This window comes from Psammomys obesus, unplaced genomic scaffold (genome assembly GCF_907164565.1).
Source record: "Psammomys obesus unplaced genomic scaffold, mPsaObe1.curated_primary_1811, whole genome shotgun sequence".
In the NCBI taxonomy this organism is placed as follows: Eukaryota; Metazoa; Chordata; class Mammalia; order Rodentia; family Muridae; genus Psammomys; species Psammomys obesus.
Window position 1 is genome coordinate 2,896,846 of NW_026591598.1, and position 23,950 is coordinate 2,920,795.

At 43.8% G+C, this 23,950-nt stretch overlaps 1 protein-coding gene and 1 long non-coding RNA gene across 2 annotated transcripts; both read right to left on the reverse strand.

Annotated features, from left to right (window-relative positions):
- Nucleotides 1–3,652: 3,652 nt before the first annotated feature.
- Nucleotides 3,653–18,359, reverse strand: Akirin1 (akirin 1). The gene is made up of 5 exons (XM_055611382.1): nt 18,019–18,359; nt 12,139–12,279; nt 7,307–7,441; nt 6,238–6,309; nt 3,653–5,159 (listed from the first exon to the last, which is right to left on the reverse strand). Exons 1-5 carry the CDS (start codon nt 18,233–18,235, stop codon nt 5,149–5,151), a joined length of 576 nt encoding a protein of 191 aa, XP_055467357.1. The 5' UTR covers nt 18,236–18,359; the 3' UTR covers nt 3,653–5,148.
- Nucleotides 18,360–19,118: 759 nt separating this feature from the next.
- On the reverse strand, nt 19,119–23,511 carry LOC129679664 (uncharacterized). The gene is made up of 3 exons (XR_008720573.1): nt 23,487–23,511; nt 23,180–23,213; nt 19,119–19,139 (listed from the first exon to the last, which is right to left on the reverse strand). It is a non-coding gene; the product is annotated as an uncharacterized LOC129679664 (long non-coding RNA).
- Nucleotides 23,512–23,950: the final 439 nt, after the last annotated feature.

Consider the following 23,950-nt stretch of genomic DNA (forward strand, 5'->3'; position numbering starts at 1 on the left):
GCCTAAGAAGTCATGCACAAGGAAAGGCCTTGATGTTGGAAACTCCAGGGCCACTAATTGAGCTGTAGGACAGAAGCCAGACCCTGTGAATTTCTTTAGGGATGAATTCACAGAATTCTGAGAATTTATCTCTTTTAGAGATGAAGGAACTATCAAACTGGACAAACAGAACTAGGAGTCCCTAAAGCAAAATGAGTTGGGAATAAGGCTGTCAAGCTCAAGATGCCCCAGGTAACTGGAGGGTGAGAAATATTCCATCCTTAGAACTCACCTTGGGCTGGGAATGTGACTCAGCTGGTAGAATGCTGGCTTCCACCCCGAGAGCTACATTAAAAAACAAAAATCAAGAGCTGGGCATGGCAGCACATACCTGTTAATTCTAGCACTGGGGGAGGCATTAGCAGGTGGATCTCTGTGTGTTCCAGGCCAGCCTGGTCTACAAAGCAAGTCCAGCAACCCAGTCTCGAAACAAACCAAACTGAAAAATCATGGTGATACAAACCTGTAATCTCAGCACTTCGGTGGTGGAGGTAGAAGGATAAATGCCAAGATCACCCTCAGCCTTAGCTGTTAGCCTAGACAACATGAGACCTTGTCTCAACCCCAAACTTTCTCTTGATGTATGGAGCTGCCTCTTGGCTTGAAAAACCGGGCTTCCTAAATGGTATGATTACACAACGCACTGATAAAGCCAACAAGGCACTTTACTACACTTGCCATACATTCTCACCATAAATTAACACGCTGGAGTCTGGTTTCACAACCCAAAATAATTTTATTACCGAGTCAGCGTCCCTAAGAGCGGAGAATTAAACTACTGCAGGGACACTGCCTTAGTCCAGCAACGTTCCCTAGCGCACACACTGCTCTTTCCTAGAGGCCCACAACACCTAACAAAGCGGGGAACTGCGGACGCTCTGTTCTACCCACTAGTCTGAGACAGCCTAGAGAAGCCTGAAAGTATTTGACCTGAGGTTAAGGGAAGTTCTAGGTTGGAGTGAGTAGTTAGGTACTTCAGGTAGCCAAGGTAACAGGTCAGAGTGATATGAAGAGCCCAGTGTAGTAGTGGGAGAGTCCGCAAGGCACGTGCATTCAGGATGTTACAAAACAAAATGGAGGGGCATGACAAAGCACTGTGTGCACAGCATACCTCAGAAGAGCAGGGATGTTTTCGTGCACTCTAAGAATTTTCCTTATATATTATGTGCTGATTTCTGTAACCAGAGAGTTGAGTACCGGCCGGGCTTTGCTATTGTCATAATCATTAAGTAGCTCTTGCCTTAGTATTTTGTAAACATTGTTCTCCATCACCTTCTGATTAGTCAAATAAAGAGTTGGATGGCCAATAGCTGGGCCGGAAAGTTTAGGCAGGTCTTCTGGGCCCAGAGAGAGAGAGGGGTCTCACGTGGGGACCAGACAGAAGGAGTCACCATAGGGACACAGATGAAGAAGGTGCCAGAATGAGGCTAAGATGGCAGGTAAGGAGCCATGTTGCAGGCTGTAGGCCAGGCCAGTATTGCCAGCTTAGAACACCTGAGTATCTGCTGCCCAGCTATGGTGCCAAAAACAATAAAATCTGAAAGGTCTCCACGTCATTATTCAGAGCAAGGGCAGGCATAGAAAAACCTTGATTACACAGAAATCCTTACTATCTATATCTAGTTCAGTCATCTAGTTGTTATCATTTTATTTCACTTTAAATCTTTTGTATATATCCACATGTCCAGGTGTGGTTCAGGTACACACAAGAGGCCTAAGGGTAGAGTGTTTTCCTTGACATTTTAATCATGCTCCACTTTAAGTCAGTGTTCTTAACCTGAGCCATCTCTCCAGCCTCTTATGTTTTTGAGAGCTTTAAATAACTTTGATGGGCCTTGAATTTGTAGTTATCACATCTTTCAACTCCTCAAATGTAGGGTTCACAGGTGTGAGCAACCTTGCATTAAAAAATAATGAAAAAATAATCCTAGAAGGCTAGATTGTTATGTGTCTATGTGTATGCTTGAGGTCAGAGTACCAGATCCCATGGAACTGGAATTACATGTGCCCCAAAAGTAACTGTGAATGAAGTCCAATACAAAATCATGAACTTAGCACTCAGAGGCAGACACAGGTAGATCCCTGTGTTCAAGGTCAGCCTGGACTTGCTTTGTAGAGCAGGCTGGCCTCAAACTCAGAGATCTGCCTGCAGAGCTGGGATGACAGGTGTTTCATATCTTTGTATCTTAATAGCAGTTCTCAGGCATGAGCTTGGCAGTTGACAATGTTGTGTGTCCCAAGGTGAGAAGAGTGGACACATCTGGGTGATTTTCAAGACCCAACATTCTGAATGTACTTTTCCTTTAAGCTTTGTTCCTTTATGGAACTGTTGGGACGTCAGAACTGTTCTGTCCACAGCTCAGCACATGAGCACATATCCTGTTCTCCCCTCACGCTCTTTTTCAGTTTACCTTTCGCTTTGCTTATAGAGCAGATGAGGGAGATACCTCAGTCTGTAAAGTACCCAGAACAAACATTAAAAAACCAGGCGTGCCTCAAAACACTGTTCTTTCGGAGTTACTTACTGGGTTCTGGGAACCAAAGCTGGGTCCTCTGCAAGGGCAGTGTATGCCCTTAACCAGAGTCATCTGCAGCCCTTTCTCATTTACTTGTCAGACTAGCTCTTAGCTCAAGCTGGCTTCCAAGTTCATCATGTAGCTAAGGGCTTTGATCTCTTCTTACCTCCCTAATCTAAGTAAGACATGTGCCTCGTTTGCTTTTATGCAGTGCCAGAGACCAAACACCCAGGGTCTTGAGCATTCTAGACAGCACTCTACTAGAACATATGAAACACAGGTATGAGTCACCACACCCAGCTATGTAACTTAACTAGCCCCCTACAACAGTGCATCCTTGTTGCTTTTGTAGGTTTTATTCTTAAGTCAGGATTTCCACTGGACAATGGCATTTCCATACATGTATGTGAAGTACCCTTAAGCCCCAGAAGTCAAAATGAAGCTAAAAAACCAAAAAATATGTATTTGTGCATACATGTACATAATATATATTACATATACACATATATGCATATACATATGAGGTCTCATGTACTTACACAGTCCAGGCTGGTCCTGAACACTATGTAACCAATAATGACCTTGAGTTTCAAAGACTTCCAGGTCCCCAAATGTATACTTTCAATTCCCCTAATGCCAACCACAGTGGTATCATACTCAGTGTACCCAAAGGGTAACCTGAAAACAGCCTGCAGGCACTGTTAGCAGTTGAGAGGGTGGGCATGACTACTAGTCATGAAAGCCACTTCTAGCCAGAAGTCACTCACAGGAATGCTTAGTAAGGAAGCACAGCACAGTGGTGTCTAACAGGTCTTGGGTGAGCAGCCTTCAGGACTTGGCAGAGCCACAGGACTTTAGCCACCCCATCAGAGCCACTACTATGACTCCTTTACGAAACAAGCAACTACCCTAGAGAAAGAAGAGAGGAAACGAGCTGTCCTTGAGGTGAGTCAATCATTCTTTAATTAGTAAAAGAGCAATAGTGGGCACTAGGAGTCTGTAAATCTCCAACAGGTTGAACTGTGGATAGTTATAGCAGCCATATAGAGTCCTCTGAACTCATACACACCATCACAGTATCAAGAAGGCAAGGTAAACAAATAGCTTAAGTATTTTATTTGTTTGCAACTAAGCCTGTTAACACTATATAATGAAAATGTACAAAGAATAATGTTGCAGTTTTTTGGTTAGATTTAAGTCAAAGACATTCATTAACAAGGAATCTTCAAATGTGAATACCCCAGAAATGTCCGCAAGCCAGCTGATCTCAACAACTGTCTCTGAATATCACCTTACTTTGGAAGGTATTGGCAAACATTTGAATTAAAACTCAAGAATTTTCCAAAATAAAGCCGTAATTAATAAAACTATTCTATATTCAAACTAAAACAATTGTCATAAACTTTCCTTTCCAAAACAATAGTAAAGGAAACAAGGCATTTTGTAAAATGTGGTCCTGACAAGTCACAGTAAAATAAATGTATGCTTAACTTCCACCTCCTCAAAACACAGGCTGCTTTCTGCTCACAGCCTTGGGAGCAAGGCGCAGAACAGCCAATAAGCAACTTCAGGCAGGGGGTTGCCAAAATCAAGCTCAAACAGTTGACCACGGACACCTTAGGAGAGTTTGGGGGAACCTGGACAAAGGATCCAGATTCTGTGTTGAAACTGATGAGAAGGTGAGTGGCTCCTCCCAGGTAGCAGTGCTGGAGCCTGGCCCAGCCCCGCACTCCCGTGTTACGTTCTGAGCACACCCTGATGTTCTGCTCCAGGGGAGATCTCTTCCCTGTAGAAGTTCAGTGTCCAGGGAGCTCCGTGACTGTATGAATGAGGTGAGCTCAGACTCCACAGGGTATTTTAAGGCTTGGAGTCAAAGTATTTTTCCAGCACAGCTAGGCAGAGTCCATGTGTTGATGGCCCGTCTCCAGTTTGTTCTAATTTCTCACCATGTATTTGCAGATTCAGGACTGCAGACCTTCCCTACATCATCATAATCACGTCTAATGTCCATCCTAACTTATGATTCAAATTCTGTGCCTGGAAACAGTCCCTGTATTTAACGATAATACCTACACATAAACAACCCACTGTTACAACTTATATGGTCACCAAACATTAATGATCTTTTAAAGACCAAGAAAATGTTTTTAACCATAATTGTCGTGCATCAAATTCACAGCCAGAATCCCCAAGATCAAAAAAAATTTTACACAATACAAATAATAACTTAAAACACACAGACATACGCACACACACACTCACACACTTCTCACAGAGCTGTGCTTGGGGAAACTCCACGTGTTGAGAGCCACTGAAGGCATTCTTTGCTGAACTGCTGCTCCAGGTACTTTTGTTTGGAAAACCTATCACAGTAGGGCACAGCTGTTTAGTGGATGAGCAGAAAAGAAAGATATGCTTGTGGCAACCAGAAAGTTTTAAGGTCTTTCAAGTTGTATAAAATGGACCTGCAGAAACATTTAAGTGTTCTCAGGATGCAAAGTTGGAGCTGAAATGTGATATCAAACCAGTTGCAAAAAGTGTACAGCAGCCATCTCTTGAGGTCACACCTGGTACCCAGATAGGCAAGAAGGCTTCAGGATACATCTGCAAATTAGACAAATGGAAAGAACAATGAAGATGTAGTCTCACCCTTTCTAAAACACACACGCAGGCACGGTGGCGCATGCCTGTAATCTCACCACTCAGGGAGGCAGAGGCAGAGGCAGGCAGATCTCTGTGAGTCTGAGACCAGCCTGGTCTATAAAGTTAGTCCAGGACAGCCAAGGCAACACAGAGAAACCCTGTCTCAACAAAATAAACAAAACAAAACAAAATGTAATCTTGACCAGAGCTGAACATGCCTTTAATCCCAGCATTTGGGAGGCAGAGGCAGAAGGATCTCTGTGAGTTCAGGCCAGCCTGGTCTATAAAGCAAGTTCCAGGATAGCCAGGCTTATACAGAGAAACCCTGTCTCAGAAAACCAAAACAATTTCATAAGCTAACTGAAACCACCTTTCTAGAGAAAAGACATTACCAAAAAGACAGCTATTAAGAGTCAGATGACTGTAGGTAGCAATTTTGGCTGACTACAGAAACTTGAGCAAATCATCTAACATCTGTAAGTATTATCCTTACCAATAAAATGGGGTTATTATCAAAAGTTCCACCTCACAGGATATTGTGAAAATTATGTAAAATTAGAAGTTGTTGGTTTGACATTGTGCTGGACACCGAAGTATTCTTAGCCATTTCATTTTATAAGGGCTCTAAATAATATTTATGTTTTAGATTTACTTACTTTATGTATATAAATGTTTTGCTTGAATGTATGTTTGTGTACTGCATGTGTGCCAGGTGCCCTCAGAGATCAGGAGGCTCAGATCTCCTGGAAATGAAGGCACTGGTGGTTGAGCCCCCATGTGGGTGTGGGGAACTGCGCCTGGGTCCTCTGCAAGCACACCAATTAAGGGCCTTTTGCTCTCAGGACACAAAATTCTACCAAGCAAAATATTGTTCTTGCAAATTTTGAGTCAGGTGTGGTGGCGCATGTCTTTAAGCCCAGCACTCGGGCAGCAGAAGCAGGGCAGCCAAGACTACTCAGAGAAATGTCTTAAAAAAAAAAAAAGAAAACAAACAAAAAACAACCCTTGGAAATGTTAAAGAAAAACTTGGTATACTTACAGCTTGTTGGCCTTGTCCCATATCGCCGCATAATCTGATCATGTGTAAATTTCACAAAAGATTCATACTGTTCTGTGGAGATAGAATAAAGTATATATTGAAACCCATCCCTAACCGCTTAGGCAAGTTAGGGGATGGCATTTGTCTTCCCTGTTTGCATTCTCTACTCAAACACTGTTTTTCTTCTCCTGTAACTCTACCCTCTACCAATGGCCTGCCAGGATATAGATAGATAAGCTTGGATTTCTGAGGTCCTTTCTTCCTTATAAAATGAAAACATGAGTGAGTGGGATTACAGTGGGATCAGTAACGGAGGGCTTGTCCAAGCAAATGGGAAAGGCAGATTCCCAACTAAAAAAAAAAAAAGGTGAACACAGTGGAAACAAGAGGATCTCTATGAGTTTGAGGCTAGCCGGGTCCACACAGTAAGTTGCAGATTTATTTTTATTACTTTTTAAATTTGTGTATATATATATGTGTGCATGTGTTGATATGTACATTTGAGTGCAGGTGTCTTTGGAGTCCAGACAGAGAGTTGGATCAGCTGGAGCTGGAGTTACAGGTGGTCTGGAGTCACCCAACATGGGTGCTAGGAACCCAGGTCCTCTGGGAGAGCAGGAAGCACTCTACGCTGAGCCGTTCTCTAGCCTCTATTACTACCTTTATCACAGAAGGCTCTACCTGTCATTACTAATAATCCCTTTCCTTAGCCTCAGCTGACCTCTCCCTATCCCACCTCCCAAAGCAAAGAGTGCTCAACCTGTACACTAACAAAGTGACTCTGGTGCACAAGTTTGAACATGCTGCTGACACTGTACCGCACCAACCCCAGCACCTGTCAGTGCGACAGGCCAACCACCTGTTCAACAGCTGGTGGCCCATTTCATGCCTTTACGTATGCAAAAGTCTTAAAGAAAAGCTTTCGGAAATGCAGATGAGTTCTTACACACAATGTACACCAGTGACACCACCAAGAGCGGCGTCAGCTCACAGTCCCGTGACCCCTCCTGCATGAAGACCTCTTTTCTGAGTCGCATCAACAGCAGCAGCACCCCACGCCTCAGCCTACCTGCCAGCTTGGTACTGAGGATCTGCTCATACTCCTCCCGGACTTTATCTTCATAGTCTTTCAAGAGACGCTCACATATTATCCCCACTTGTCGAAGGGTAAAGCTGGGCTGGTCCTTCTTCATCCAGGAGGCACCTGGCAAGAACATAAATATAAGCCATGCACAGCAGCACATGCCCTCAACCACAGCTACTCTAGAGGCAGAAAGAACCACACGAAACTTAACAAGACCCTGTCTCGAAATAAAAATAAAAGATGGGTTTTCTCAGTGGTAGAGTATTTGCCTAGTACAAGGCTTGAGCCAGGTCCCAGTATTGCCTATATGACCCTAAACAGATAAATCTTTATACAGCATTCCAGTTCTGTGGTTCAGAATTAACCACCTTCATATAAATACTCAAGTTACTTCAGATAGGGTAGCCTGGTTGGTCAGAAAGCTCTGGGGATCTTGGCTATCTCCATCTTTCTAAGAGATAAGATTACAAATGTGAGCTATTACACCTTCTCCTTTTTTTTTTTTTTTTTTTAAGAGACTGAATTTTGGGAGGCAGGTGGATCTCTGTGAGTTTGAGGCCAGCGCAGTCTACAAAGTAAGTCCAGGATAGCCAAGATTACACCCTTTCTCAAGGATAGCCAAGATTAAACCCTTTCTCAAAAAGAAAAAAACCAACCAACCAACCAACCAACCAAAAAACTCAAAAGACTGGGTTTTTCTGTGTAGAGAGCCCTAGCTGTCCTGGAACTGGACTAGACCAGGATGTTTTTGAAATCAAAGATCCACCGGCTTCGGCTTTCCCAGTGCTGGGATTAAAGATGGATACCATGCCCTGCAACCTCATATTGTTTTAAATTCATGATTTTGTACTGGACTTCACTCACAACTACCCTGAGGCACATGTGGCCCCTATGGGCATTAGATTGGATGTGTTTGACTGTAACACAAATACCAAAATACACTTTGATAATTTAATTCTGTAGCATGGCAGGGCCCAGGCATCTTTTTATTTTTCTAAGACTCAGGAAGTCTGAGATTCAGGACCATCAGACTTGCTCAACATTGTAAAACAAATCACTGACATTAACCCTTTTCCACTCCCTTTTTGGAAATGGTCTCAAGAAGTTCAAGGTGGCCTTGACTTTGTTAGTAACCCCAAATTACCTTTAATTTCTGACCCTTCCGCCACTACCTCCCCAAAGACTGGGACTACAACACTGGTTTTATGAGGTGCTGGGGAGCCCCCCAGGCTTCATGCTAAGCAAGCACTCAACCAACTGAGCCACATTTCTAGCCAGTCACCTGGTTTCATTAACTCAAGCTCTTTAGCGATTTAGACTCCTATAAACCCAGCACTTCCAAAAGGAGGCAGGAGGATCCAGAGGTCAAGGTCATTGCCTGCTACTTAGGAGTCTCTTATCTAAATGCCTTCTTCAATTTTTCTTTTCACTTTACCAGCAGAGGCTGTTAACATCAAAACTGTCATTTTCAGCTTATTGGGTCCTAGGATTTCAGATGTAAATGGGTTTAATCAACCAAACTCACTCAGTTTTCAGCAAAAATGGGAAGGATAAGGTTATAGCAAGCTTCGACTTTGGAAGTGAGACCAAAGAAAGCAAGCAGCAGCCTTATAAATCAGCATAAAGATCAAGCCAAAGCCCAGCCTGAGATCTTCAAAGTCAGTCTAAAATTTGTTTCCTCGTTCCTGTCAGCTACCTACCTCCCTGAAACAAATCTTTTGTGGGTTTTTTTTTTTTAATCTCTTAAAATAAATAAAACTTTCTTTTTCCTCTACAAATGAAACATGACCAAACATCTGGCCACTCATCCATTTGTAATAATTTCTTAATCACATTTTCTACTAGTTTAAAATTACTGGGCCAGTGCGATGACTCAGTAGGTGAAGGCACTTGCCACCAAGCCTGATGACCTGAGTTTGAGTGAACCCAGACAGTGTAAGGAGAGAACCAATTCCTGTAAGTTATCTTTTGACCATGACATGCATGCCATGGCATGAGTACTTCTACCTCCCAACATAATTAAATGCAATAAAAAAAAAAAAAAAATCATATATAGGAATGGAGAAATGGCCCAGAAGTTAAGAGCACTGGCTGTTCTTCCAAAGGTCCCAAGTTCAATTCCCAGCAACCACATGGTGGCTCATAATGATCTATAGTGAGCTCTGGTGTCCCCTTCTGATATGCATGCACATGTAGGCAAAATGCTGTATAAATAAATCTTTAAAAATCCATATATATTTATATTTACATATTTTTTTTTTTTTATTTCCATGTTAGTTCACTAAGATCCCAGATGCTATGGAGGATGAGATGAGAATTTATCAAAGTGCCAGGCCTGGTGGAGCAAATCTTTAATTACAGAACTCAGGCAGACAGAGGCAGTCAGATTTCTGGGAGTTTCAGGACAGCCTGGTCTACAAAGTGAGTCCAGGTCAGCCAAACTACACAGGGAAGAGTCCAGGTCAGCCAAGCTACAAAGGGAAACCTTGTCTCAAAAATAAAATAAAATAAATTTTGGGCAACTTCGTTAAGATTCTGTCCCCAAATTAAAAACCATAAAACAAAGTAAACAAAAACTTCACCCTCGGTCTCTAAAGTTTTAAGATTTGTGGCTCATTTAAAATAACATTTCAGTAGATGGGTGTGGAGGCCATCTTCTGTCTACAGAGATTGTTCCAGGACAGCCAGGGCCACACAGAAAAACAAATAAACAAACAGATAAATAACAACACTTGAGAGGTGGGAGTGATGGCTCAGACAATTAAAAGCAATGGCTACAATTCTAGAGGACCTGGTTCAATTCCCAGAATTCACATGGCTGCTTACAACCGTCTGAAATTCCAGCTCTGGGGGATCTGATGTCCTCTTCTAGCCTTTGCTGGCACTAGGCACTCAGTATATAGACATTCAGGCAAAACACCCACACACATAAAGTAAATGAATAAAAATTAAAATACTATTTGAAGGGACAGAGAGCTGGCAGTGCAGGAAGTAGCAGAACATTTTTGCACAAAGCTCTGATTTGATCCTTAGCATTGCAGAGTAATAACTGAAACATGGAATTAACCATTTCAAAGTGAAAAATCCAGTGGCGTTCAATGTCATCATGCTGTGCAACTCTCTCTAGTGCTAAAACATTTCCCCCACTCCCAAAGTAAAAACCTTTACCTGCTCTTCCTACCCACCAAGATCCTGAAAGCACTAATTTATCAGGAGACAGTCTTCTCTCTCCCTCTCCTTCACCCCCTCTTTCTACCTCCCCTCTTAACACAAACAAACAAACAAACAAACAACAACAACAAAAAACAAGTCTCCCTACAAAGCACTGGCTTTTTTGGAACGATGTAAATCATGCTGGCCTTGAACTTGAACTTGAGATCTGCCTGACACTGCCTCCAGAATGATGAGATAGGTAGGTCCCAGTCAATAAGCTTTTTTTTTGTTTTTTCCAGACAGGGGTTCTCTGTATAGCCTTGGCTGTCCTGGACTCACTTTGTAGACCAGGCTGGCCTTGAAATCACAGAGATCTACCTGCCTCTGCTTCCCCAAGTTCTAGGATTCAAGAGTCCCAGTCAATAACTTTAAGAAAGATAATTTTTAACATTAAAACTGGTAATAAATTGAAGACTTTGAGGAAACAGACCTTTCTAGTGTTTTAGGAACAGAGGTTGGCAACACTGCCTGCTGACCATTCTCAGGGACACAGAAGGCCAGTCTAGCTCATTAAGTGACAGAGACAACCAAATCCTGAGATTTCAGAGCACAGACCTCACAAACCACATGTCAAGGTTATAAAGCAGGACTGCCCCAACAGAATTTTCTAAAACAAACTTCCTACAGTCGTATGCTAATACAGCAGCCACATGTGACTACTCTTTAAGCACCTAGATTTTTGACCTTGCTGGGTGTGATGGCTCATGAATGTAGTCAGTAGGCAAGAAAACTGCCACAAGTTGAAGTACAGCTTAGTCTTTATAGTGAGCTCCAGACCAGCAGGAGAGATGTACCGAGACTTTGTTTCAACAAAACAAGGGACAGGCAAGGTGGCACACAACTTTAATTCCAGCACTCGGGAGTAAAGTAAGAGGACCTCTGGGAGTTCCAGGCCAGGCAGAACTGTAGGTGAGACTCTATCTTATAAACAACTTGCCCATACCAAAAGCAAAACCTTAAAGCAAACAATTAAAACAAAACAAAACAAAAAACACTTAATTACTAAGTTTAAATAAGAAGTAACTTAGTTCCATGTTTTGGTTTGATCTAGAACACTCATACAATCCATATGTTTTAAGTGCTTGTTTCCTAGCCTGTGGCATTATTTTGAAGGCTGTGGTGTCTTTGAGACCTGGCAGGTGCAAATAGGTCACTGGGACAGGCCTTTGAAGTTTGTATCTGCATCTGGTCCTATGTTATCCCCATTTCCTGGTCTGCACCATATGAAAAGGAAGCTAAAAACTCACTGCACAAATCCAGCCACTTCACCAGAAGCCAAAAGCTCACTGCAGAAACCAAGCCTCTTTCCCATGCCTCTGCTGTCACAAAGGAAAATACCATCTGAAACCATAAGCCAAAATAAGCCTTCCTGTCTCAAGTGCTCCTGTCAGGCCCACTGTCACAGTGATGGAAAAGCAACACAGCATAGGTGGCTAAGGACACACTGCAGCTACAGAGAGACCCTGTTGAGGCTGGGTCTTGCTCTGTATCACAATCTGGTCTCAAATACACAATCCTGGCCTTAGTCCCCAAATATGCTAGGTCTGCACCAAACCCCGATCACAAACTCTGAAAACAGATTTTCAACACCAAAGTATGCTTACCTGGAGAACTTGGTGCGTTGAGTGCCGAGGAGGGAGGCTGGCTTTCTGAAGTACAGGCGTCACTCTGACTGAGAACAACTTCTAAATGTCTCCACCTCTGATAACGACTATATTCTTGCTTTATGTTCTGAAAAATTTGTTCTAGTAAAAAAGAAAATAAAATTGAACACTCATCTTATGGTCATTTTCTCAGACTTCCCACCCACAAACTTTCTTAAGATAGGCAAGAAAGGTCTTTAAACTAGTCATATAGCTTAGGACATGGTGTTCTTATTCTGTTTATGGAGCTGGTGAGATGGCTCAGTGTATAAGTGTTTGCTGTGCAAGTGGCGCACATTCATGCAGGCAAACACTCATATACATAAAAATAAATTTCAAAAAAGTTTAATTCCTAAAATAATAGCTATTTTGGTTAAGCCAGTTTCCTTTACCTTTTTTTATGGTAAGCAAGCAAGTCAGACCAGTGTTTTGCTGGATTAGGCAATATAATTCAAAGTTAACTAAGCCATGCTGTTATTTTTAATTTGTTTTGGTTTTGGAGACAGAGTCTCATGTAGCCTATGCTGACCTTGATCTTGCTGTATAGTTGAGATGACCGTGGACTCTTGATGATCCCCTTCTCTATTTCCCAAGCACTGAGATTGAAGGTGTGGGTCATCATATGTGGTTCTTTTTTAGAGAAATGGTTTCAAACTGTGGTCCACATTAGTCTTAAATTCACTGCAATCCCCCTGCCTTAGCTTGATTAAGGTTTATATTTCCACAAAACACAGTATTTTGGGTGAGTCTCTTATCACTAAACACCTTTTAACAATTGAGTTTTCGGCCCATAAGACTTTAAAGGAGCGCAGGGAGGAGCTCAGGGCTACTGTTTGGGATTGATTATCAAAGCTCATTAAGTATTTCTGAGAGGGCCAGAGGGATGGCTCTGAAGTTAAGAAACACTGTTTTCCAGAGGATCTAAATTCAGTTCCCAGCACCCACATTAGGCTGCTCACAGCCACCTGTAACTCTAGCTCCAGAGGACCCCAGAGCCTCTGCAGGCACCACACTCACATGCACACAGCCACATGCAGACACATACACAAACACATAATTAAAAATAAAATAAATTATTAAAGAAAAAAAAACTTGTAAGTGGGTGTGGTGGCAAGCCCATGCCTGTAATCCCAGCACTTGAAAGGTGGTTAGTAGGAGAATCAGAAACCCAAAGTCATCTTCTATTACACACACAGTCGGGGCTACATGAGACAGTCTTAAAACACAAGCTGTAATCTCAGTGATTGGGAAACAGAAACAGGAGGATCAAGGCTAGGTCAAGGTCAGCCAGGGCTATACAGAGTTCCACACAGCCTGGGCTGAGTGAGACCCTGTCTCAAAACAAACAAATGTTCTGGAGTCAGGTATGATCTCAAACCAAAACATTTCTGAGCTGGGTCCAGTGATGACAATCTGTAATCCCAGTTTCTCTGGAGGCCAAGGCAAGAGGATCCCAAGATAAAGGCTATACTGGAGAAGAGTAAGCTGATGTCCAGCCAAAGCACCTTAGCAAGAGGTGGCCCACGCCTGTAATCCCAGCACTCAGGAACTCAGGAGGCAGAGGGAGGCAGATCTGTGAGCTCAAGCCCAACCTGGTCTACAGAATGAGTTCCAGGTAAACCAGGGCTACACAGAGAAACTGTCTTGAAAAAAACAAAACCACACACAAATAAAACCAAAACAAACCAAACAAAAACAAAGTAAAATGAGAGCCAAGGATACAGGTCAGCGGTAGCGCACAGGTTTCACATGCAATCTACATTCGGTTTTGAGCACTGGAAAAACAAAGGTGGTATTACAACAATGTTTGCTAAAACTCAAAATGATTATCCTGAGTCAGTCATCACAAACTGAATTTGCTAACAAGCAGGAAACAGCAATTAGCAACTATATGACTGTATCTGGAGACAAGCATTTAAAAGGATGTGGGTTTCAAGCAGAGACTGTATTCATGGTGATAAATGCCTGCGATTCCAATACAGGGAGGTGGGGGTAGGAGAAGGAGGATCACTTCGAAGTTGGAGGCCACCCTGGCCTATATAACAAGTGTCAGACCAGCCAGTGCTTCATAGACCCATCTAAAACCAGGAAATTAGATCCCCCGACTCACACTGTTCCAGTGTATACTTTGCCTTAACCATATTTGTCAGGGGTGGGAGGTGTTGATAATGGCACTTTGTTTGCTATGAGCAATTTTAGGAAGTCATTCCAAATCTTTAGTCTAGTTATTCAATATAAATGGAAAATGTCTATCTGAACAGGTAATGAGAACCAAAATCACGGAAGTGATAATGGTGCCAGTGACGGTATGATCTGTAGTTGCACATCTAGGTAAACTAACTCTGCTTAAATGCTAGAACAAACACAGCAATGTGAAATTCAGGCTCTAGATCCCTATGTATAGGGAGGCTTCCTTTTTTTTAAGTCCTCCTCCTCAAGTGCATTCCTGCCAGATTCATTCAATACGAGGGTGTAAGCAACTGCTATGAAACAAGAGAGGACAAGTATGAGGGCAGAAGAGCTCTGACAAACTCCAACTGTCTGCTGCTGAGCAAAGTGAACAATGGAAATACACAGCTGCCAGGCTAGTAAGCCCCACTACAGAGTCCAAGATTCTTACTACCCTCTACATAGAAGGAAAACAGGTGCTTTCTTCTGAAGACAACCTAAAGAAAGGACGCAGCATTTATTTATTTTTTAATTTTGGTTTTCAAGACAAGATTTCTTTGTGTAGCCCTGGTTGTTCTAGAACTTGTTCTGTAAACCAGGCTGGCCTGGGACTCAAAGCGATCCTCCTGCCTCCTCCTCAGTAATGATGCTTTTAATCCTCAATTCTCATTATTACTTAGCTTTTAGCTTCCAGGTTATTTATCAGGCTAAATTCCTCCTTAAAGCTCTTTAGTGTTTCTGAATTACTACAAGCACCAACTAAATGCCTTTAAAGACTCAGTGCTAGGTGGGGCATGGAGAACACCCCAGATTCCAGCACCCAGGAGGCAGAGGCAGGTGGAGCTTTGTGAGTTCTAGACCAATGAGGTCTATCTACCCAAAGAAACTCTTACAGGGCACACCTTTGCCTTTGACCGCAGCACTGGGGAGGCAGAGGCAGGCAGACCTACAGAGTTCCAGGACAGCCAAGACTACACACAGAAACCCTGTCTTGAAAAACCAAAAAAGAAGAAAAGAAACTGTGCCCCCCGCCCCCCAAAAGGCATGGTGGCAAGAGTCTGTCTACTCAGTATGGGGAGGTAGAGACAGGGAGGACAGGAGTTCAAACTCACCCCTGCTGGTTACACAGCAGTAACAAGTGGGATGCCACTCAATAAAGTCAGAATGGCTCAAATTCAGGCAATACATCAAAAGCCCCGCGCTCGAGGCTCAGACTGCAAGGTCATCAATAGTTATTAGATTCCAAGACCAGCATGGGCTACATGTTTCTCCCACCTTTAGTTCCCCCCCCCCAAAAAAAAAAGGGAGGATGAAGAGAAGGAAAATTTTTAAAAATCATGTTGTTAAACTCATTTTCCCCTTAGGTGACATCACCTAAGGTGTTTTTTTGGTGTTCTGAGACAGGGTCTGGATAAGCCCTGGGTAGCCTAGCATTCATGAGATAGACCAGGCTGGCCCTGAGATTGTAGCAATATTGCTTCTGTTTCTCAAGTGCTGAGACTACAGTATGGAATGCCAAACCTGCTTAATTCTATTATAGAGCAGCTGACGGTATCTCTTTTTTATCCTTGAATCTAGATAATATGTTTTACCTAAGCTAAAGCATTAAATAATGCACCAATACATCACACTTCTTTCATGACTGACAGAATAAAAATCCAATAAGCATTAAGAAACATGGGGTTGAGTGTATTTAATAAATTAAAAAGTTAAAAAAATGTAACTTGAGTTCTGGGCATTTAGTTTCCCCAGAACATGACTGAGGCTCTGGATTCCAAACCCAGCACCCACAACAACAAAGGAGGATGGTCTCATTACAGAACTCTGCCACATTTAGTCTTCTGAATACATTTAACAATGATCATTAAACATCTGAGTTCATCTGGACCACAACACACATGGTATAGAAAGTGCTGAAAAATAACTGATATAAACAGACATCTATGCCTCTGCCTTTCTGAAATGGGGTGTTCATATGTTGCTCTGCCTGGGGTGGAGTTTCTAGGCTCAGGCAATTTTCCTGTCGCAGCACTGCCTGCCCCTGCTTTTGGGCCCTTCATAAAAATCTTCCACGTGTTCAGTCATTCTGTGTAAGGCTATATATAACACTAAGTCATCAGGGAATTTAAATGGAAAAGATTGTATTATGGGTCAGACTAGGTAATGGATGTGAGACATCATTTAGAAATGATTATTGAGGCTGGGCGTGGCAGCTCACATCTGTAATCCCAGAACTCTGGGTGGCAGAGGCAGGCGGATCTCTGTGAGTTTGAGGCAAGCCTGGTCTACAAAGTGAGTACAGGACAGCCAAGGCTACACAAAGAAACCCTGTCTCGAAAAACAAAACAAAAAATGATTATTGGTATAAGCCATAATGGGGTACAAGTCTGTAATTCCAGCACTTGTGAGGCTGGGATAGGAGGATTGGTGAGTTCAAGACAGGCCTGGGCCACACCATGCATCCTAGGCCATTCTATATAGACTGAGACACTGTCACAAATCAGCAAAGGGAAGAATACCGAGATTAATAAACTCAAGGAAAAAGAGATAGCAAAGTAGGTCTGGGGGAAAGGGCAGAGACACAGTTTAAAGAAAATGTAGGTTATTTCTTTAAATTCTATGATTAAGAAGTGAACATGGCATGGAGATAAAGCTTGAGAGAGGTCTAATGGTGGCAGCAATATCCTTGAGTGGATGCGCAGCGAAAGGAGAAAATGAAAACTAAAGGTGACTGAAAGAGACGAGGAAAAAATGATTTAAAGGGATTACAGGTTTTGCTAACTCCTGAGAGGGTGGGGGGAAGGCAAAGAAACGACTTGCCCAAATCCACTTTTTGAGGGCTCATTTCTGGGACCTCTTTAAAATTGCTGAATATCAACGCTGAAGCACTTTCCTTCCTCCTACTGCAATATGATAGCTATCTTTACTGTCACATGAGTCCTTCCTTTTGCCTTGGCCAAAATGAAGTGCTTTACTCCAGTCGAGTCACTGTATTAGATATTTGAATTTTTAGTGCAGAAGCTCTGTATACTGCAGGATTCTCAAACACTCACCGACCAACTACCCACTTCAAACCATACATGAAACAAGACAATAGTACAACATGGCCAGCCGCTCTAAGAAATAGTCAGGGTGAAATCGTATTCCATGACTGCTGGGATGGCTTCTGGTCCCTAAAGACTGGGAGAAATCAAGTCTCCCTACAGGCTCCAGCTTTAGGGAACTAAAGTGCGGGGCCGCACACCCTCACGCCCCTTCCCCTCTAATCCGTCTCCCGCCCCACTCTAGGCTGGATTCGTGAGCAGAATCCAATTTTCCATGGCCCACTGGATCAGCTAGGAGGTTCCATACAGCGGAGGTAGAAGGGGCTTCAGGGGCACCGAGGGCCTTCGGCGGCCTGGGGTATCCCCACCTCACCCTGGTGCCCACCCCTCTAGCTCCCCCGGCTCCAGGAAACCCGAAAACCGACACTGTGGGGCCACTGCCCTTCCCGGATGTCTCTCGTCCCCGGAAGCAACCGGGCCCAGCCAGCACCCCAGTTCCTTTTTCTCCCAAGGCCGATAATGGGGTGCGATGACCCCGACCGGCGTCCACGACCCCCGCACCCTCCCCACCCCACCCCCACGCCCCGGCCTGGCTCCCTGCCAAGTCCGCAGCAGCGGCGCAGGTTACCCGGAGTTGGTAGGCGACGCTCGCTGCCGGGCGGGGCGGGCTGCTGGAGACCCGCCGGCGGCGTCTGCATCTGAAGCGGCGGCGGCTCGGCGTCCGGGGGCCTGAGGCCCGGAGTGGGGCCGGGCAGAGGGGCGCAGCGTCGCCGCTTCGGGGAGCCGGGGCTCAGCAGCGCCGCCTCGAACTCCATGGGCCGCTTCAGCGTCGCCCCGCACGCCATGCCGCGGAGGGGCCGGAGACCAGACGCAGACGCGGCCGCAACCACGGCCCTGGACCCAACTCCTCAGCTACGGCTCCCAAGCCAAGCCGGCTCCAATGGCGCCTCCGGCACCCGGCAGCCACGCTGGCCCCGCCTCCTGTGACGTCACTGGAGCGCGCCACCGCCCGGCGGAGGGGGGAAAAGGCCGGAACAGGGAGGCTTCAGGAGGTCCGCCGGCCCGGGCTCTTCCCGCGGCGCCCCCTGCGGAGGAAGTGAGCCGGTCTGGGCGGAGAGCGTGGTCGCTTAGCAACACCGGGAAGGCCCCCGCCCCCGCCCCTCCCAGGGCCCCCTTCACCGGCTGTGCGCGTGTGGCCTAGGAGGTCTTTCGCACCTGCGCGGCCGGGACCTGGGAGGGGAAGCGGGGCGGGGTGGGGGGGAGACCTAGGGAGACACGGGGTCCCCGGTGGCCGCGTGACGGATAAAAGAGGTGATTCTAAAGGGGTATCAAGGGCTTTTCTCTGAGTCCTGGGAAATCTTCATAAACATAGCCGGGTTATCTGAGGATAGGCTTTACTTAATCCACGCACCCTGTGCAACCATGGGGCAAAATTGGAAAGATGCGTGTTACAAGTGAATGTATTTTGGGGATAGATGACCCGGCCATTAATCAGCTCACCAAATGGATGTGTTACGCCAAAAGGATTTTAAAAGAAAGAAAAATAAAAAACAAAACCTCAAAAAACTTACCAGAAAACTCACAGGCTTAAAGCCCCTGAGCAAGGGGCACCAGAGTAGTAGGAACTTTTGATAGCCGATTTGGCAATTGGCTTCCTTATCCGACCTTATCCGGCAACTCAGGCAGGTTCTTCCTCTGGTCCATCTAGATTCTCTGCCGCACTGTTGGCTGGAAAATGCTTCTGATATTCTGCAAAATGAATAGAACACAGGAAGGTTCTGCTTTTAGAAATTGTGTGTGGTTGTTACTTTCCTGGGGACTAACTCTAGTGCTTTCAAACACTGATCAGATCAGAACCATCACCATCCCCCTCAAAACCTTTCTGTGATTATTCATATATTAATGGTTGTGACTTCTGTAATCTGGCCCTAACGTATCTTTGTAATAGATTTTCCCAGATCAGTCCAAATTTGAGATATTCATTTCTAGTAGCCAAGATGGCTGTCAAAGTAATTCAATACTTGGGTTAGAGAATAGAAGCATGCTATCTCCAGCCCTCTGCTGCTGCTTTTTTAAAGTCATTTTTTGGTTGCTTTTCTGAGTCCTCTTCTGTTTCTACGACTCTTTAAAGATCGTAACATAGGTCATGTACTTTTACATTTATTTTTGTAAAATATAAGAAACAATTCTAAGATTGCCCAACATAATAAATTGCTGGGTTTGTTTTTGTCATATTGGGGTTCAAGCCTTATGCTCCCTAGGCATACTACTCATGGGCTATGTCTCCAGCCTCTATTAAGTTTATTTTAGTACTTTTATTGTCTATATAGATGTAAAGATGGTTTAAATTAGAATCTAGAAATAAAACAGCTTTAAAACACACATACACACAGACAAACACAATTAGCCTGGCATGGTGGCACACTCCTTTAATCCCAGCACTTAGGGAGGCAAAGGCAGGTGGATCACTTAAGTTCCAGGCCAGTCTGGTCTACAAAGTGAGTCCAGGACAACCAAGGCTACACAGAGAAACCCTGTCTCTCAAAAAAGAAAAAAGAAAAGAAAGAAAAGAAGCCCACAATTATTTTGGCCTTAAAAGGACCGTAACTGAATTTAAAATTAGTTCTAAGCTTCTAGGATGCTAAGGAAAACTGAAACCATAGCCATGCTGAATAGATGTTATCTGAAGTTCACCCAAGGACACAGACCATTGTTTTGTTTTGTGTACCACTGAATTCTAAAGGTAGATTCTCATGACTTAATTATTAAGAAATAGTGAATGATGTAACAAAGCCTTCATGACAGCGTGTATGGCTGTTTCTATGTTCAATAAAAGCCACGGACATGAAAAGCCACTTAATGATGGTTATTTTTTAAGGGGACTTGTTTAAGAGCGCCAAGTAAATTGTTTTCTTGTGATATAAACAGATCCAAAGTGAGAGATTAGAAGATTTGAAAATTATTTCCCTTGGGTAGTCATTCTAAACACACCTCTCTTAGCTAGGGTTTTGCTAAGTGCTTTGATAGTCACTCTGTGATCTTTTAAAACATTGAGCGTGCCTTAGAATATTAGTGTTTTAAAGGAGGTGGCTATAATTTGCATATATGTCCAACTGTGCTGCAAAACCATACTTTCCTTAAGAATAACAAGGAAGCCTTATTCATTTGTGTTTCCTCATGACGCGGACAGTGTTTGAGTGCATCAGAAGTAGGCACAGAATAAATATTAGTCAAATGAATAAATGGCAGTTATTATTCTATCTCTGAAAGCTGATAGACAACATTGCTGAATGAAGATAGTTTCAGGTGATTCAGAAGCCAAACAAGTAGGTGGTATATCCTATTATGTGTTGCAGATGACGGCGGCCCAGAGAGAGGCCTTTGAGGAGGTGGATGGGCTGCTCTGACAGGACGGAAAGTCAGTCCTTATGAGGTCACCACACTCCAGGTCAACTTTGTTGTACACTTGACTAGGCATGTACATACGTGAACCTAACACACATAGTTGAGTATCTCCATGTGTGAGGCATTATGACATCAAGCTTTGTGGCTGCAGATACTTGGGTATGAAAAGAGGCTTGCTTCCTGCCCTCCAAGGGTTTCTAAACTGCTAGAGATGACAGATACTAATGAAACAGTCACAATAACAAATATCTAATTATAATCTGTGAAAAGTGATAGGAAGGAAAAGAACAGGAAGTGAGGAGAGCATACAGCTGGGGGTCTTAACCTGTCCTGGAGTCAAGGAAAACTGAAGAAGCAGAATTTGAGTTAAGAGCTGAAAATGAGTACCATGCAAGTATGGTAATAGCGGGTGTCATCCAAGAAGAGACAGCATTTTGGAAAACCTATGACAGAAGGAATTCAAGCCAAAAATGTGGCAGGAGCCAAAGAAATCTCAAGTGGCTGTGGTACAGAGCATGAATGAATTCAGAGAAATAAGAACTAGAAGTTTTTGGTTAGATTTACATTTGAAAAAATTGTTGCCTACACTATGGAGAACAGGTTGGGAGAGATGAGAAACACATGAAAGAGATGAAACATTTTTCTGAGAAGGATACTGAGGCCAGGAGTGGTGGCCTGTAATTGTAGCACTTGGGAGGTGGAGACAGAAAGATCAGAGCGATCCTCTGTTATGTGGCAAGTTGGGGGCCAGCCTGGACTAATTAAGACTTTGTTTCAAAAACCAAAACCAAGCCAGGAGTGCTGGCTGACGCCTTTAATCCCAGCACTCAGGGAGGCTGAGGCAGGCCATGTGAGTTCAACACCAGCCTGGTCTACAAATGGAGTCCAGGACAGCCAAGGCTACACAGAGAAACCCTGTTTTGGAAAAAAGAAGAGGCTCTCTCCTCTTTCAGGGGCTCTAGCTCCTTACTTCAGAGACTCTAATACTGTCTGTCTCTGGTAACAGTGAATCTCATTGTGGAGGTGACAGTGAACTCAGTGTGGAGGTCCCCAACTTGTATATTTATGAAAAGGCTTAGTATATTTAAATTATATATTTAAAAAATTGTGTATTTTTAAAAAGGCTTAGAGGGGGGTGGCATACACTTTTGAACCCAGTGTTCAGGAGGCAGAGGCAAGAGGATCTCTGAGTTCAAGGCCAGCCTGGTCTATAGAGTGAGTTCCACAACAGCCAAGGCTACACAGGGAAACCCTGTCTCAAAAAACAAAACAAAACAAAAAAACAAGAAAAGAAAAGAAAAAAAAAAAGGCTTGGGCCGGGCACAAAGGGCAGAGGCAGGTGGATCTCTGTGAGTTCGAGGCCAGCTTGGTCTACAAACTGAGTCCAGGATAGCCAAGGCTACACAGAGAAACTCTGTCTTGGAAAACCAAAAAAATAAAGAAAAAGTACATAAACAAACAAACAAATGAATGAAAAGAAAAAGGCTTGGAACACAGTGATAACCACATGTGATCTTAGCTACAGGACTGAGGCTGCTGGAGTACAAGTTCATGCCCTTCCTACACGAAAGAAGCAGCTCAAGACTGGCCTGAATAGCTTATCAAACCCTATCTAAACCAAAAGTGGCTGGGGACACAGCCCCAGTGCGTTTGCAGGGGATCTGGGTTTGATTCCGAGGACCCACATGGCAGCTCACAACTGTGTTACTCCAGTCTCTGGGGATCTGCTGCCCTCTTCTGGTCTTGGTGGGCACCAGGCATGTATGTGGAACACAGACACATATGCAGGAAAAATACTCATTCACATAAAAATAATGTTTTGTATTTTCTGAGACAGGGTTTCTCTGTGTAGCCCTGGTTGTTGTGAAACTCACTCTAGACCAGGCTGTTCTTGAACTCAGACATCCACCTGCCTCTGCCTCCTAAGTGCCGGGATTAAAGGCATGCACCACCACTGCTAAAATATTTCTTTTTTTCTCTTTCTTTTCCTTCCTTCCTTCCTTCCTTTTCTCTTTTTTTTTTTTTTTTTTTTGTTTTTTCAAGACAGGGTTTCTCTGTGTAGCCTTGGCTGTCCTGGACTTGCTTTGTAGACCAGGCTGGCCTTGAACTCACAAAGATTTACCTGCCTCTGCCTCCTGAGTGCTGGGACTACGAGCATGTGCCACCGCCTTTTTTTAAGTTAAATAAATAAATGTGTAAGCAAAGACTACATGGCAGTGCAAATGCGGGAGAGTCAGAGCAGCAACCCAGAGACTAAACTGACCACTGAGGTCAGAGTAAAGGCATAACTTAAGAACCTGTCATAGCCGTGCACTAAGCAAGCGACAGCTGCACACATTAAAGCATTTTACAAATACGTAAGATAGCTCAGTGAGTAACATTACTTGCTCTGCGAGCCTGATGACTTAAGTTTGATTCCTGGAATCCATGGAGGGAGGAAAGAATCGATTCTTAAAATTTGTCCCCGACTTCTGCGCATAACTCGGGTATGTGCACGTGTCAGTGTCCACACACGGGCATCATACACACAGGTGTACCATACACACAGGTGTACCATGCACACAGGTGTACCATGCACACAGGAACACAGGCCCAACAAACAGAAAATAACAATATAAAACAGAAACTTAACGGGAGAGTACTCGATAAAAATGCAATTCAAAAGAACTTATTAAATTAATTTATTTTTACATTTGTTTATATAAGCATGTCAGTGGGAATGTGTACATCATAGCAGATGTGTGAAAGTCAGAGGACAATCTGTGATAGTTAATTCTCTCCTTCTACGTGGTCCCGGGGATGGAATTCAGATCATCAGGCTAGGTGGCAGAATTGTCTCAGGGATCCAAACACAGCATTTCTTGGGAGGCAAAGGCTCCACCACCGAGCCACATACAGACTTCCATGTCACCCTTGAGAAGGGTAAGCAGAGTGTTAGTAAATGATACAAATAAATGGAAGAAAAGAGGCAAAAGAAGCCGGGTGCACGCCTGTGATCTCAGCCCTCGGGGAGGAGTGGCAGGCGGATCGCTGTGGTCTGCAAAGTGAGTTCCAGGATAGCCAAGGCTACACGGAGAAATCCTGTCTCAAAAAACAAACAAACAAACAAACAAACAAACAAACAAACAAACAAACAGTATATTGCTGAATGCTGG

Excerpts from the sequence above, each read along its gene's own strand:
- Akirin1 (XM_055611382.1), bottom strand. The coding sequence starts at position 18,235 with ATGGCGTGCGGGGCGACGCTGAAGCGGCCCATGGAGTTCGAGGCGGCG. Across the intron at positions 12,280-18,018 it reads GCGTCGCCTACCAACTCCGG|AACAAATTTTTCAGAACATA; the intron begins GTAACCTGCGCC and ends CTTTTTTACTAG. Across the intron at positions 7,442-12,138 it reads CAACGCACCAAGTTCTCCAG|GTGCCTCCTGGATGAAGAAG; the intron begins GTAAGCATACTT and ends TGTTCTTGCCAG.